The 15,226-nt window shown below is 42.2% G+C and overlaps 1 protein-coding gene across 1 annotated transcript in view; it reads left to right on the forward strand.

Annotated features, from left to right (window-relative positions):
* The window catches only part of MRPS6 (mitochondrial ribosomal protein S6), an 18,188-nt gene extending 6,895 nt beyond the window's left edge, over positions 1-11,293 (forward strand). The window contains exon 3 of the mRNA XM_009640905.2: positions 10,690-11,293. Coding sequence (XP_009639200.1) covers positions 10,690-10,870 — 181 coding nt within the window. The 3' untranslated portion in view covers positions 10,871-11,293. The remainder of the gene's footprint in view (positions 1-10,689) is intronic.
* The last annotated feature ends 3,933 nt before the right edge of the window (positions 11,294-15,226 follow it).

A 15,226-nucleotide genomic window follows, 5' to 3' on the forward strand; every position in this document is an offset into this window, starting at 1 on the left:
CCTCCCCCCCCAGGACCACAGGTCCTGCCAGGAGCCTCCTCCAGTGCGGGCTTCCCATGGGGTCACAGCCTCCTTCGGGCACCCCCCTGCTCCGGTGTGGGGTCCTCCCCAGGCTGCAGGTGGGGATCTGCTCCCCCATGGGCCTCCCTGAGCTGCAGGGGCACAGCCTGCCCCACCGCGGGCTGCACCCGGGGCTGCGGGGGAATCTCTGCACCGGCACCTGGAGCACCTCCTGCCCCTCCTGCAGCACCGGCCTGGGGGCCTGCAGGGCTGCTCTTCTCACATCCTCTCACTCCTCTTACTGGCTGCAATTGCGCAGTTTGGGTTTGTTTGCGGTTTTTTTTCCACCCTGTCTTAACTACGTTATCCCAGAGGCGCTACCACTGTCACTGATGGGCTCGGCGTTGGCCATCGGTGGGTCTGCTTGGAGCTTGCTGGCACTGACTCCATCGGACATGGGGGAAGCTTCTGGCAGCTTCTCACAGAGGCCACCCCTGTAACCCCCCCTGCCCCTACCAAAACCTTGCCATGCAAACCCAATACAACAGTACTTAGAATACTCTAACATTTCACCACTTCAGATGACAGTGGCTGCTTGGCTTGGGTAGCAGTACTTCTGCAGATCAAGTTTTGGGTTCTTTAACAGGGAAACCAGGACAGGAGAAGACAGTAACCAGCATCACAAGAACTATGTAGCGGAGATGAATAGAAGCCATTTCTCCAGGGGATCCTTCCAACATGTAAACTAGCTTAACTCATTTCCTGTAGCAGGTTACCTACTTAATAAGCAGGATGAAGGGATCTGTAGACTACAACCCCCTTTCCGGAGTCCTCAGAGCAGATGTATTTTGTATTCTGAATGAGGCAAGGTTTTAGTAGCAAATAATTGCGATTGTGTCTTGAAACACGGGCAGGAAGCCATCAGATCAATGCTACCGTCGCTGTTCTTCCTCCACCTCCCAGTTCAAGTGTCTCTAAATATTTAGCAGTTACTCTGCTTGCCCTGGATTTGGATCTTCTGTATTTGAATGTGACAGTTCCCTTCCCTAAATTGCTTGGCTTCTTGAAAGGGAGAAGTGATTGAGAAGAGGGTACTACAGAAAATAGTTGTTTTGTGTGCTTTTAATTGGAGAATTCAAATTCAGGACGCATGAGATATTATAAGGGGAAGCAGCGGGCAGTTTCAGTACCTGGTAACGTGGAAGAATTTTATTTCTGTAGATTTTTCTGGGGAGGTTGCAGTTCACTGTATGGGGTAATGGTGGGTTCCTGCTATACCATCCAATATTTTTATGGTTTGGAGAAGAAGTTACTCAGGATCTTAAATATAATCTGGGAATAGGAAGTGAAAAGTCAGTTCTTGATCCCCATTATAAAATCAATTGGTTCTACTTTACAGCATCTGTTAAAAAGAATAATTTTTCTTAACAGGACAAAGTTAAAAAGAAAAAATATTTTCAAGATACCTCACTAAGCTGAATATATACCCCTGTACTTACTAAGAAGTACTAAAGTCTAGTTTCTTTCATAGCCAATTTTTAATTCTATGTTCCCTTTCTTAGCAAGTTAATGTAGAGCAGTGTATTAACTAGCACAGAGTATGTCACCTTTTCCTTAGCCTGGGCTTTTTCTGAAGTAGCTGAAAGGGCTCCTCTGAGAGTGCAAGTGACACTGTGTGTCCATGGGGAGAGTGTGTTGAATCTTTCAAAGCTTTTCATTTTGTGTTTTTTTTTTTTGTTTGTTTGTTTGTTCACTTTTTAAAAGTTTAATTTAGTTTTGTGATTCTTAGTAGAGCGTCAGCTAGTTTGTTTTCCAGTAGTATGTAGATGGTTGGAGACTTGGGACGGATGCTGAATCTGTTACTTCCTTGGACCTCCTGGCTGGTGAATTACATGAAAATTAGTGGAACACAATATTCATAGCAACGAATTGTGTGAAAATTAGTGCAATACAATAGTCGTAGCATAGGTCACAGCTTAATGGCCTGTCTCTTAGAGACAGCTCTTGTCCTAGTGACCGCTGCACGAACCATCTTCCTGTCACACAGAATGGCACGGAATCCCCCCACCTGCCTGGGGTGTTTGCCTGAACAACAAAATAAAATAAAGCAATCTTCCTCACCAGCATCGTGAGCCCAGCTTTGCTGCTTTACAAAATTCCCAGTGCTATCCAGGCTGTGTCTCTTAACCTCAAATCAAGGGCCATCAGTAGGGCAGCACCAGCTATTCGCAGATCAAGAGATGTGCTCTGTGGTGCGCCTAGTAGTTGTCCTTTTCCGAGACTTTTGCTGTACGTTTTCTTCATTTAGTTAACTCCATCTTTACCTGCAAGTCGAACCTTTATATACAGCGTATCATAAAACAGAGTGCTTGACAGGAAAGGACACATGGGTGCGATGCGCATGGCAAAGCTACTGCTGGACGTAGCCAGGTTTTGGTAGTGTCTTTAGTGAATAGTAAAGAACTAAACTGGAAAATAAATGCTCATATGTCAACAGGGAGGACAGTTGTCTTCTTAATAAAGAACTTTTTTCCCTTTTGAGTTCTGTAGTGCTTCGGCATTATCTGTCTCGGATATACTGCATTACAGGCACATTACAAATTTAAGAATATCCAGGAGACTTTACAGAGAATGTGAATTTTACTGCCAATTGATCTGTAAAGCTGAGATTTTTTCAAAGCTTGCTATAGGGGATTGTGGCCCACAGCTGTCACCGGAATGAGCAGTTTTACTCTCCCAGGCAGCTTTGAAGACGTCAGATAATACACAGAATTGACTTGTTTCTTCTCGGGAAATGATACTCACTGAGCAGGTGGTGCATGTGCGTTGAGGGTATATTAAAACAAATTTAGGTCTTTCTCTTAAATGCATCTCTCTTGGCAGAAAACATCCTCCTTTTTGTAGAGACCTAATATTGACAGTTTTTGCATTTAAGTAATTATGAAAATAGTATGTTTCGGGAGCTGTGCGGGTCTGTCTGAAGAATCAAACTTTTAAATCACTGGTTTACTGATATCTTAAACTGAAGTTGAATTAGCTACTAATTCACATTTAGGATATTAATTGCCTTAGCAGAACATTAATATTTTGTTTTAAAGTATTTAAGAGCATAATTCAAGTAACTTCTCACAAAATTGTAACGAATGCTATTCACCTTAGAGATGGATAGCATGTGACAAGGATACATTGGTTTGCTGTGTGGGTTAGGTATCTAAAAGGAATTGAGGCACTGAGCCTGAGTGACTTGCCTGTGGCCACCGTGTCTCTGAAAAAACAGTGGAAGAATGAAAATAAGGGTTCCCAACTTTATCTCCTAACAAGCAATAGATTTGTGCCAAATATTTGTTCTACTAGCCACTACTTGTTTATCATTTTTAAGGAGGTGTATTTAAATTGCTTTTAGCATGGTGCATTTTTTTTTAATATTGTATTACATGTGTCAGGAGGTGTTTATTTCTGGAATGACCAAAGGTGAACTGATTTAAATAAGGTGCGAGTGCTAGTATTTGAATTCAGGGAGTGTTAAACTCTGGATCTGTTAGCTGTTTAAGATGACACAGAAGCACTGAATCCCTCCAAGCAGTTTTCAAATAAAGGGGCCAGACCGGGGCTGGGTGATGACACTGCAGAGCCATTGCTGCATATTTGGTCAGCGCTAAACTGGAGAGTATTGCAACTGCTTGTAAAATGATAGATCTCAGTAGCGCAGTCTGTGGGTCTGCACTTTGTGGCATACCTGTTTTCTTTGGCCTTGCCAGGCTATGCCTTAATCATATGCTTGTGACACTTCATGCTTCAGGGCATCAGATAAAGGAGGTGGTTTGGGGGGCGTGGTTGGTATGGAGGATATTTTTACTTTAGGGGAGATGGTACAAGGGCAGCTGCAAAACAGATCTTTAAAAAAATAAGATTCAGACACTCCTTTGGGAAGGTGCTGGCTCAAACTTTTTGCAGACCAGGGATCTATTAAACTGGAAAGAGCTGTGACAGGGCCTTCAGGGAGAAGGTGGTGGCCAGGTGTAGCTGGGTTTTGAATACCGGGTGTCTTGCTATCCCCTAGAGATTTGTTGTTAGTGATTTTTATTCCTCCCCTCTCCCCCAAATGTTGCTTCCATTCTTATTTTTGGTATCTCTGCTGTAAAAAAGATGATATGCATCAGCCTGGTCAGTGCTCAGATTTAGTATGGGTTTGTAAATCGGTAGAGTACTGTGGCCTTTCCCTTCTGCTTTGTTTCGTCTATGTGTGTGCTTTCCTCTATTAAATCTACCTGTAATACAGACCTTTCTCCCCACATTTTTATTACTTCATTTATTTTATTTGTGAGTTCTCCAGCTAAACCGTGCATAATTCTGATTATTCGTAACAATTTCCATGTTCTATTTGCCAGTTTTTCGTTGCCTTGTTGTTCTTTTCCCTTTCAAATTTGATTTTGAAAAGATGGCAATTTTCTTTTGTTATTTGCTTGCTTGTCTCTTAATCTTTTTGTTTTGCTGCTCACTCCCAGTATCAGCCCACTTGTTCTCTGAAATAGCAAACTCCTCAGGTCTTGCTTTTGTTCTTGCTGAATTGTGTTTTGGGAGCTTATCTTAACACACGCCTGGGGAATTTTCTGTAGGAGGTGTGCGGGGACCCTTGCAACTGCCAGGGTCCAGTGAGGAGCACAGGGTGTATACCAGTAGCATCTAATGGGATCAGGGGTCAGAAAATCCAGGTTGCAGTGTCAGTTGTGCTGTGGGCTTGCTTGTGTGGTGGGGGAAAATGGCGGGGCAAGGAGGTCCTTTCCCAAGGACGCAGCATGATGAACTCAACTTGGCTTCCAGGCCCTGCATGTGCTCAGGAAAGGGGGCACGGCTCTCCCATTTCTTGGTGACTCGGTGGCCCAGTGCACAAGAAATAGGTAGTTATTAAGAGAAGTATTTCTGTAATCAAGCATCATTTTATTTAAGAGATTTGAATATTTTGGAAACATACCTATGTAAATTACCTTACATGTTCAAACTTTTCCTCTTTCCATAAAGTATCTGAGCTTAGGAACTGTACTTACAAAACTTATTTTTAAACAAGAAGCTTGTGTCTTCCAGTAACCCACGCTGTCTGGATACAATTTTATTTACTTTATTTGTACGAGTAAAATAATAGTTACCCATTGGAACTGTTCTCTGGAGCGTTTACAAGTTTTAAGAACCCTTTCCTTCTCCTTGCCCCCTAGTAAAATACAGCTATTGCATAGTGAAATGACTTCATCCTGCAGATAAATGTACTGACATGTTTAGCTTCACTCAGGTAGGCTTTCTTCATGATTTTCATGGCTATTGAAGACCAAAGAGGAGGAAAGAAAAACAGATTAAAGAAGTTGCAAAGAAGAAACAGATGAAAGAGGTTGCAAGCTTTTCTTTCTTAGTACCGCCAACCTAAATTTATAGCTAATGCACAACCTGTAGTATTTGTTTCTGTTCAGATTTGAGAACATCTTGATCTGTTTCAGCAAAAAGGAATTCTAGATATATAATGCACTTGGGTGAGAACAAAACCAGTTTGAGTATTTGAGCATTATGCACATTTGTAGTATTTTCTGCTAAATTGATTGTCTTCTTCCACTAGATGGGGCTTTCTTCATTGATGAGTTGAACCATTACTTTTCCTTAAAATGCTTTTGTCCACATGCACATGCATGTAAGTGTGCATGTGCCTCAGGTATCAGAGCCCTGCAATGTTTTGGTTTTTCTTTTTTCTCTCACCCTATCTGTGGGAGCGCAATTTGCAATTTTGGTGCCTTTCAGAAGAAATGGCACAGTCAATAGTTGGTGACGTTGAGGCACCAGTGTCATTTTCTGATGTGCTAAATTCTGTGGCATCCTTGTGCAAGCACATTGATTAAATGTGATGGCCACTCTTAAATAGTGGGCTCGGTGCGATAGGAGTCAGTCACCATTTTGGTGGTTTTTAAGCTGTGAATTACACAGAATGCAGAGAAGTGACACAAGCAGAATTAATACTCACTATGTAACTTCATCCCTGCTCATAACAACTTTGCAAACTTTTCAAATGCTGCCCAGCGAGCACAGGTTTTCAAATGCTTCGAATATGTCAGGCTGGGTTCTCTTTTGCAGCGTAACAGCATTTTTTTTATTTTTCCTGCGATGCTGCAAAATGCCTTTCCATTATTTAATTAGCTTAATAAGAGGCATCTATGTATAGAATTTGGCAAATGAAATTTCTGAAGACTGTGGATGGTAAAATGTATTTTTTCCCAAAGTACTTGCTTATTGTGGATTATTTACATCATTGCTGTGGCTTAGTCTAGTTACTAAGGTACTAACTTTTGGGTTTGATCTGGTACTTCCCAGTTGCTGTCCTTGTGATTTTCAAGGGACATCCATCTATTCCATACCTGTGTTTTAAAAGCTAAAAGTAACGTGTATTGGTCCCTGCAGCTACAAAATGATAATCCTTCTGAGCATGAACTTGCCTGCCTGCCCTGCTGAGGAAGGGTAGCTACCACCAGAGGTGAGAAGGAAGGCAAGCAACCTCTCTTCAGAGCAATGCAGCTGTCCCTAAGATGAAGTGACCATTCAGGTAGCAAAACAATTTCATTTATAGAGGATTACCTTCATGAGAACGAATGTCCAGCTGCTCTCATGCAAGTGCCACAGCTTACTTTCCTCCAGGCAGTTTCCTTTTTCACTGTTCGATGCTTCATCTCTACCTGTTCTTCAGAACATTTTCTTTCCTTTGAATCATCCACCTCCCCCCTGGTGAAGCTTACATAGACTTACTGCCACTATGTAAAGGAGAAATTTAAGCAGACAGACATTTTTTTTGGGCACAACCACGGGACCACACAGCCTCTTCCAAGTCCACTGTACGTGCGCTTTTCCCTTGAATCCCTAGGCTGACAGAGTCATATTCTAGGAGGATTTAAAAGTGTGTTTTGATCCAGGTGCTTTTCAGAGTTCTTTGAAGTCCTAGGCTGTCCATTTGAAAGCAAAATATTTGAGTATCCTTAGGACTCAGGGTTCAAACAATTTCTGGCTTGAATATATTAAAAATTATAAATGAAACCTGGCTTTTTTCTTGGTTTTTTTTTTTTTCCCCTCTCATATGGAAAGGTATGTTCTCTTTTGTTTGAGATCATACGATTTTTCATTTTTTTTCCAGTTAATGCATTGTTTTCATGTGTTTCCGTCTGCTCACTTGTATTTAAATCATCCTTCTATTTACAGTTGAGCGGGATGACAAAAATAACTGTGGTCTCATAGTGAATCAGTGGAATTTTCCTGCATTTCTCCCCTGATGACTCGGCTGACTCCTAGAGAGCCTAAATGCTTTTGCATTTTTGCTTGCAAGAATGAGGTGGTTTCCCTCCTGCATTCCTGTATTTTTCCCTATCTGTAAGTCTCACTGGGATTTGGGTTTGTTTGCTACACAAACAGTAGCTACAGCGTTGCGTATCAGGTCATAGATCACTGCCTGAAATTATGGTTGCTGCATGCCGTATTGAGGGTGGGTTAAAAAAAAACCCACGGCCTCGTGACGGCTGATTTAAATGTGCATGTTTGGGGGAAAGGGGTTCCAGATCTCCTTGGGGGATTGCATTGCCAGTTGTGTTTGGTTATTGCTTTTGTAGCTGTTAGTTTCTTCTTTTTCTTTAATGAAGAAATAGTATTTTTTTTATGCTGGCCCTCTTTTCCTTCTCTCTTTTTTGGCACAGGAAGGCAATCGTTGCTTGTTAACGTTGAAGAGTGGTGGTGGTTTTTAAAAACTCGCATTGTCTCCAACTACTGCAGTTTTGTATCCTCAGATAAAATACCTATTCTGCGAGGAGTCATAAAGATATGCTGTAACAGCTCATCCTCCCATCCCCCCCTTCTCCTTCAGTTATCAACAGTGCGTCAGTGGAAATTTCCACCCTTAGCTAATGTGAGAGAAAGCATAAAGTTGCAAAGCAGCCTTTGGAGAAGAAAAAAAAAACCAACCTATTGCCGTTTTAGGAACACGATGAAAAGCAGCATACGACTTGCAAGCAGAAATGAAATTAAATTCTCGAGAAATGGTGGGACTAAAATGGTGCAGTAAAGAGCACGGTTTGCAATACGAACGAATGCTCTTGCTAAGGGAAGGGGGCATGAAGGTGGTGATGCATCACCAGCTAGAATTTCTCCCCCCATCCTCCTTTCTGTTAGTTGCAACTGTGAGAGGATTTGGAAGGCTTCTTCCCAAGGAGAAGAGTTAAGTGTCATCTGTTAAATTTACCAGTGGCTACTAATGGCTTTAACAGAAAACATGGCTTTCCTTTTTTAAGGGGTGTGCGTCCTTCTGATGTGGCTGTGCGGTATTTCTAACGAATTGCCCAAGCTTAAAAATTGTTTCTCTCTTTAAACTTTTAACCAGGTGGCATCTCTTAGTTCTGGAGATCAGAAAATGGTAGGCAGTTCAGTTTTCTGTATATATTGAGCCTAATCCTGTTCCCCATTGAAGCCTGTGAGGATTTGCGAGGAGGACTGAGCCCACCAGAGTTTCTCCAGATCCGTCTTGGGGCAAGTTATTCCTGTAGCTCTTGATAGCCCTGCTGCAGTCAGAGGAGCAGCACCTTCGCTGACGTGACGTGGCACTGGTCCCTTGGCTTCAGTGATGCTTGCCCGCAGCCCGCACCAGCTGGGCATCTCCTCTGGAGGACTCGTTGCTTTAGTACAGGCTGCAGGGAGATTCTTTTTTCCATCAGACCCCTCGCTTAGGAGAATTCAGTGCTTCAGACTGCTCTTTCTGAAAAAGACTTCAGAGCCGAATTGTGGCTGTGAAAGTTTTCAGGATTAGGATGTCTGGCTAAGGAGAAGTTTCTTCGCTGTGTTTTCCACAGGTAGATTCCACCCCTGTGCAGTAATCCAGCACATGCTGCTTGAGTCATTTCTGGCCTGACGGGTCTGCTCTGTGTGTAATATTTTTGATGTAACACGTTTAGTTGGATAAAACTGAACTCCACGCAGCGTGAAGATCATGAGTGCGCCTGTTGTTCGTGACCCCATCCTCCTGTATTTCCTGTTCAGACTCAGAGTTCCGCTTCTGGTCCTGGGGACTTTACCGTTCAAGATTACCTTTATGAAGGTGGTCTGTGAAGTGTGATCCTCACGCTGTAGTTGACTTCGTAAGAATCCATACCTCTCGCAGAACAAATTCCTCTCCGTTAGGTACGGTTTTTTTCAAATCAAGCTGGAATGCTTGATCCTGCTTGGGTAATGTGACTTCACTTAAGGGGGATATCACTTTCAGGGGGAGGTGTGCTTGAGTGGACTAGGAGGAAAGGGCAACTTTAATAATGGGATGCATAAATGTTAAAATGAAACAGCTAGGTGGGAAGTGCTGTGCTGTGCATTTAGCCTTTAAGTTACTGCTCTTCAGTAGGATTTCTGAGGCAGTTGCTGTGTCTTTTTACTATACTATAGTTAGTGCCATGCCAAATGCAGACAAAGTGATTAAACAGTGTTCTGGTTACAGCTCCATTGACAATGCCGGTTCATTCACAGCATTTCAAGGGAGGAGGGATGGCCGGTGACATGGCTCAATCATTTTTTTTGCGTTAGTATGATGGCTGGCACTAGGTCGCTCACAACTTGCAGGAACAATAGGCATAATGTTGCTAATGAATCTAAGGTATGTCTCATGGTAAGAGACGGGATCTGAATTTGCATATCTGAGATTTAAGTTAACGCGCAGTGTGTAGCTGTGTCCCTTGTCTCTAACGGGGCTCATGAAGTGCAGTAGATATCTCTTTGCTTGTTTGGGTGTACTGGAGTTTAAAAGCCTCTCACAAAATTATAGGTGACCTCATGAAGAAGGCTCAGTTCTTCAGCAAAGGAGTTTATTGCAGAAGTGACCTCAGTGACCTAAGATATTAATGGGGAGCAATGTTCTCCTTCCCATAGGTAGGCGGTCGGCTTTTTCTTTGCAGATGTCAAAGATAGCTGTGTGGTGGACACGAAGTGCTTACCCGGAGCAGTGCGTTTTATACGTGCTGTGCATGTGTGGAAATAAGACCTTTCCAGTCCCACCAAGGTCAGCGCTACAGTGTGCTTGTCAAGTGCCGACTGCGCACGTGGGCGTTGACCAGACACAGCTTCAGCTTCCACCCTCGAATTGAAAATTTAAGACATGTTCTCATCAGAGATTTGCCTAATTTGGGATAAGTCCCTCTCCTTGGGTTTCTTCTGCAGTTTTGTTTTCGTTTCCGTTCAGCTCCAAAGCAGAACTTTAAAGGAATGAATGTGCCTGTATGTATCTAAGCTTGAGATGTTTCACACTGGCATCTGTTCCCCAGAGAAACAATGCTGTGAATTCAAAGAAGGAGAATGCATGTTGTAACTGAAATCCATGTGCTACCCTACCCTTTTTTTAAGACTGTTCAAATCAAGGTGTGGAAATGAATGAAATAGGTACAAGAAGAGTAAGGTCTCTTTAATCTCCTTGGGTAAGCAGTGCTGTACAACAAAGAAAAGTTCAGGCTGAGCCTGCTTCAACTGAACTTTCCTTATTTGAAATCAAGATAATACTGAGCTTTTGTTTAAAACAATTCTGGTACCGAGATGTAAGAAAAAAGTAGAAAGTTTCGTTTAAGAAATCCCACAGAACAGTTACTTGAATTGAAGTCATTGCAGTACAGGTATATTTTATTGTGTGTATGTTTCTCATTGCAGGTATTTTTTGATAGACTTAGAGGGCCCACCTTCGATTGTATCGACCATGATGGATCATTTAGGACGTGATATTGATGTAATTAGACGTGCTTTTATAAAGCATCCTGTATCAAAGACAGAAGAATGCAGTGGCATAATCCCAGTCAACTATGAAGATAAACTAATTGCCAAGAAGAAGTGACTATTCCAAATAGCATGTTTGAAACTTTTAAAAAAATTTTTTATTCCTGCTTTGGAAAACAATTGTGGTAACTAATGTCCATCAAAAATAATGAGTTTTGGCCATGTTATGTGTGTGGTATAGTACACTATCTTAAGGTACTGTAATATTTGAGGCTTCTTTTTGTTTAAAATAATCTGAATAGACTTAATTTGTATGCTTGTCTTGATATTTGACAACTCTGAAAATTGATTTCCTTTCCTCTTGGAGCATTGCATTGATAATGAAGATTTATCCATCATCAGAATGCTAAAAATAATATTCTTTTCTAAAGACAGATTACTTCAGAACATATATATTTGCATAAGAGACTAAGAACTCTACAGTGTAAATATAGCAGTATAGGATGTGATTTGTTGGAGGGGGTTTTTTTGCTTGTTTTTAGAAAAAGGTAATAAAAGTGTGATTAAAAATAAAACTTGACTCATTTTTTAAAAGCAGAAAAGGTACAAGAAAAAATAACTTACACTGCCAAAAGACACGTCATACTTCTTGCTTTAAGGTAGTAACTGTTCAAAGTACAGGTAAAAAACTATTCTCTATGGAAAAGGCCGGAAACTTCCAGGTTAGAGAAGAACCATGCTTACATATGAACAGAAGGATAAAAGATGCTTTGTTTTGTGATCAGCTAGAGCCAGGTGGATGTTTCAAACGGAGAAAAATGTCAGAACAAAGGTCTTAACGTGTATTTTGTGTTTCTTTTGCTCTTGTAAAAACAGGAGAAAGAGCAATGCGTGCGAAAAATGGCACTAGTGTAGTACGACCTCCTGCAGATCTGACATAGATTCAGTAGCTTCCAGAGGATCTCCGTGTTTCCCCTGTGCTACTGAAGGAATGCACTGGCCATGCCTCCCAACTCAGGAGTGCGTACGTGTAATTTCTGTTGGAAAAAAAAAGTAAGCTGACACAGATACGTTGTTAGGCAAGGAGGATGGATGTTCTTTACCTGAATAAGCTTCATCTAGAAGCTGCCTCCCCTGGCACTTCAGCGTTGTGCGTTTCCAAAGGGAAGGCCGGTCTGGAGGCCAAGGTCAGATTCCAAGAGACCTGTGACAAACCGCTCTCTAGCGTGCTATTTCATTACGAGTTTGTCTGTTCTCTTTTGTGGAGGTAGCTGGGTCATTTTCGGGGGGGGAATGCTGCTTTTTTTTTTTTTTTTTTTAAATACAGAACTTCAGGAGAGAAAGAAACAAGCTTTTCTTCTGAGTATCTTCTTTTTTAAGGAAAAAGTGAATTAGAAAAATGAAAGAGGAAAAAGAAAAAAAAATTACTTTGGAGGCATGAACGTGTGTCGTTGTGGTTTTAGTGGTACAACACCCCTCCCACCCCCCCACACCTCCATGGTTTTTCTGTTTTGAAATCTGCTTTTCACTGTAAGAGCGCAAACTCACATTTTGTCTCTTCCTCCCTGGAAAAAATACTGGGAGAACAGAGAGAATGTGCTACACACTTACTGAGGCCGGATCTATATTAGGTGTCCTCTTTTTTTTGTAGTTTCTGCCAGTTTCGATCATGTGGTTGCTATGTGCACCGGTGCCTGCTCCAGGCAGAGTTTTTCTTATCAATGATTTTTGTGTGTAGGACAGGCCTGCCTTCCGCATGGGTGTGAGCTTAGCCAGGAGGAGCCGTAGGCTTGTAAGTCTGTGCTATGGGTTTGGCTGCCTGAGCTGCCCGTGCTCTTGAGCTGCTGATGATGCAGCGTAGAGAGTGCAAACTACAAGTAGGGAAATACAGAATGCTTTAGAGAATGTGTTTTACTCAAAAGTTTCTCAGAAGCTTTTCTTCAACATAAAGTGAACAGAAAGCCTATAGTTTAAAGTTACTTTGCCTCTGGCCAGGACTTTGGGCCTTAGATTTGGGCCTAGAATAGAAAGGAGAATATATAAGCTTTCAACTTCACAAAATGAAGATGGTCAACAGGCTGTACACATACAAATGTTGTGGGTTTGTCTTTATTCGATTTCCTTTAGCGTAGTATTAAATTTTGCATTTAATTTGTTCCAATTTCTAGGTTGATGGCTGCATTTAGTAGGAAAATCCTAGACGCTCATTAGAGAGGAGCCCATCAGCTTCTTGTTAAATATGTGACGTTACTTGTTGCGAATTAGTCAGTCAGACTAATTGTTGTGACTTTGGTCAGTCAGACATTTGTGCCCCTCTTTTCTGGGGGACCCATTTCTGATCTTAACAGAAGATTGATGGATGTCAAGAGCAGAAGACGGGCTCCTGAGTCCAGCTCATCGCAAGAGCAGATCAGCAGCAGCACATCTCTCGGAGCCTCAGCTGATCCCAAAAAAATACAGTAGTGTTGGCTCTGAGGGAAAGTGGTCTCCAGTAGGCCACAAAACAAGGCGTAAGGAGATGTTACCAAGCCTGTTTTCCTGTCTTCTGAAGTACTGGATGTGCAAAGGGGAGTGACTGAAAGTCATCATTGCCTTTGGGATAGAAACACTGACCACTGAAACCAGTGGCCACAAGCAGAGCCGCGCTTGCCGGGCTGGTGCGTCGTCACATAAGCACTGGTGCTTTCTCAGCAGCAGGATTTATTTATAAAATGTCTTCCGAATAGCTGGCTCTCAACTGGATGTACTATTTTCTTCATAATTGATGGTTTCTAATACGAACATAATTTTTTTTTTTTTTTTAATAGGGGGTGGGGTGGGGGAGGCTAAGGAAAGAGTCTTCGGTTGCAATTTGTTTAGCCCAGTCAGCCACCCAGACTGGTAGTTAGCTATTTTGGGAAGCTAATGCATAACAGTGTGCGCCTTCTCTCTCGATAGCTGTAAACGCAGGAATGGACGCTGGAGTTTTTCTTCAACATAAAGTGAACAGAAAGCCTATAGTTTAAAGTTACTTTGCCTCTGGCCAGGACTTTGGGCCTTAGATTTGGGCCTAGAATAGAAAGGAGAATATATAAGCTTTCAACTTCACAAAATGAAGATGGTCAACAGGCTGTACACATACAAATGTTGTGGGTTTGTCTTTATTCGATTTCCTTTAGCGTAGTATTAAATTTTGCATTTAATTTGTTCCAATTTCTAGGTTGATGGCTGCATTTAGTAGGAAAATCCTAGACGCTCATTAGAGAGGAGCCCATCAGCTTCTTGTTAAATATGTGACGTTACTTGTTGCGAATTAGTCAGTCAGACTAATTGTTGTGACTTTGGTCAGTCAGACATTTGTGCCCCTCTTTTCTGGGGGACCCATTTCTGATCTTAACAGAAGATTGATGGATGTCAAGAGCAGAAGACGGGCTCCTGAGTCCAGCTCATCGCAAGAGCAGATCAGCAGCAGCACATCTCTCGGAGCCTCAGCTGATCCCAAAAAAATACAGTAGTGTTGGCTCTGAGGGAAAGTGGTCTCCAGTAGGCCACAAAACAAGGCGTAAGGAGATGTTACCAAGCCTGTTTTCCTGTCTTCTGAAGTACTGGATGTGCAAAGGGGAGTGACTGAAAGTCATCATTGCCTTTGGGATAGAAACACTGACCACTGAAACCAGTGGCCACAAGCAGAGCCGCGCTTGCCGGGCTGGTGCGTCGTTACATAAGCACTGGTGCTTTCTCAGCAGCAGGATTTATTTATAAAATGTCTTCCGAATAGCTGGCTCTCAACTGGATGTACTATTTTCTTCATAATTGATGGTTTCTAATACGAACATAATTTTTTGGGAGGCTAAGGAAAGAGTCTTCGGTTGCAATTTGTTTAGCCCAGTCAGCCACCCAGACTGGTAGTTAGCTATTTTGGGAAGCTAATGCATAACAGTGTGCGCCTTCTCTCTCGATAGCTGTAAACGCAGGAATGGACGCTGGAGTCTATCAGAAGATGTGAGCAGTTCTGGGTTTAAGCAAATAGTCTGAGTTATGCTGTGGAAGAAAGCAAGTAACTGTACCTGAACGGTCATAAATTCTCCCTGCAGAGGAAGGGAAACCTCAGCGCGGCTTTCAGTTGTGTTCGCCTTTTTGATCGTCGATAGCCGGTTTGTCCCACTGGGCTGTAAGCAATGCTTGATCTCCAAGGACAAAATTTCAGGATGCTATGTGGTGTCGCTGGAAAGCCAGAAGAGCCTGTGCAGCCAAACCATGGCCAAATACCTAAAATGTCAAACTCCGTTGGCATTCCCAAAGGCCTAAACAATTTGAATACCAGTACTTTAAATTTTGTTTACTAAAGAATCCGATAGTGAAGCTCTTCAACCCCTCCTTAGATTATGTTCCCAAGTGTATAAAATAAGTAGGTTTATGCTCCTAGATACTCTGTTTTTCTTGTTTGTGGATTGCGGAGAAACACTGAGTTGGGTAAGTATTAAAATAACAACTG

The sequence above is a fragment of the Egretta garzetta genome, unplaced genomic scaffold (genome assembly GCF_000687185.1).
Source record: "Egretta garzetta isolate BGI_Z169 unplaced genomic scaffold, ASM68718v1 scaffold45, whole genome shotgun sequence".
Classification (NCBI taxonomy): domain Eukaryota; kingdom Metazoa; phylum Chordata; class Aves; order Pelecaniformes; family Ardeidae; genus Egretta; species Egretta garzetta.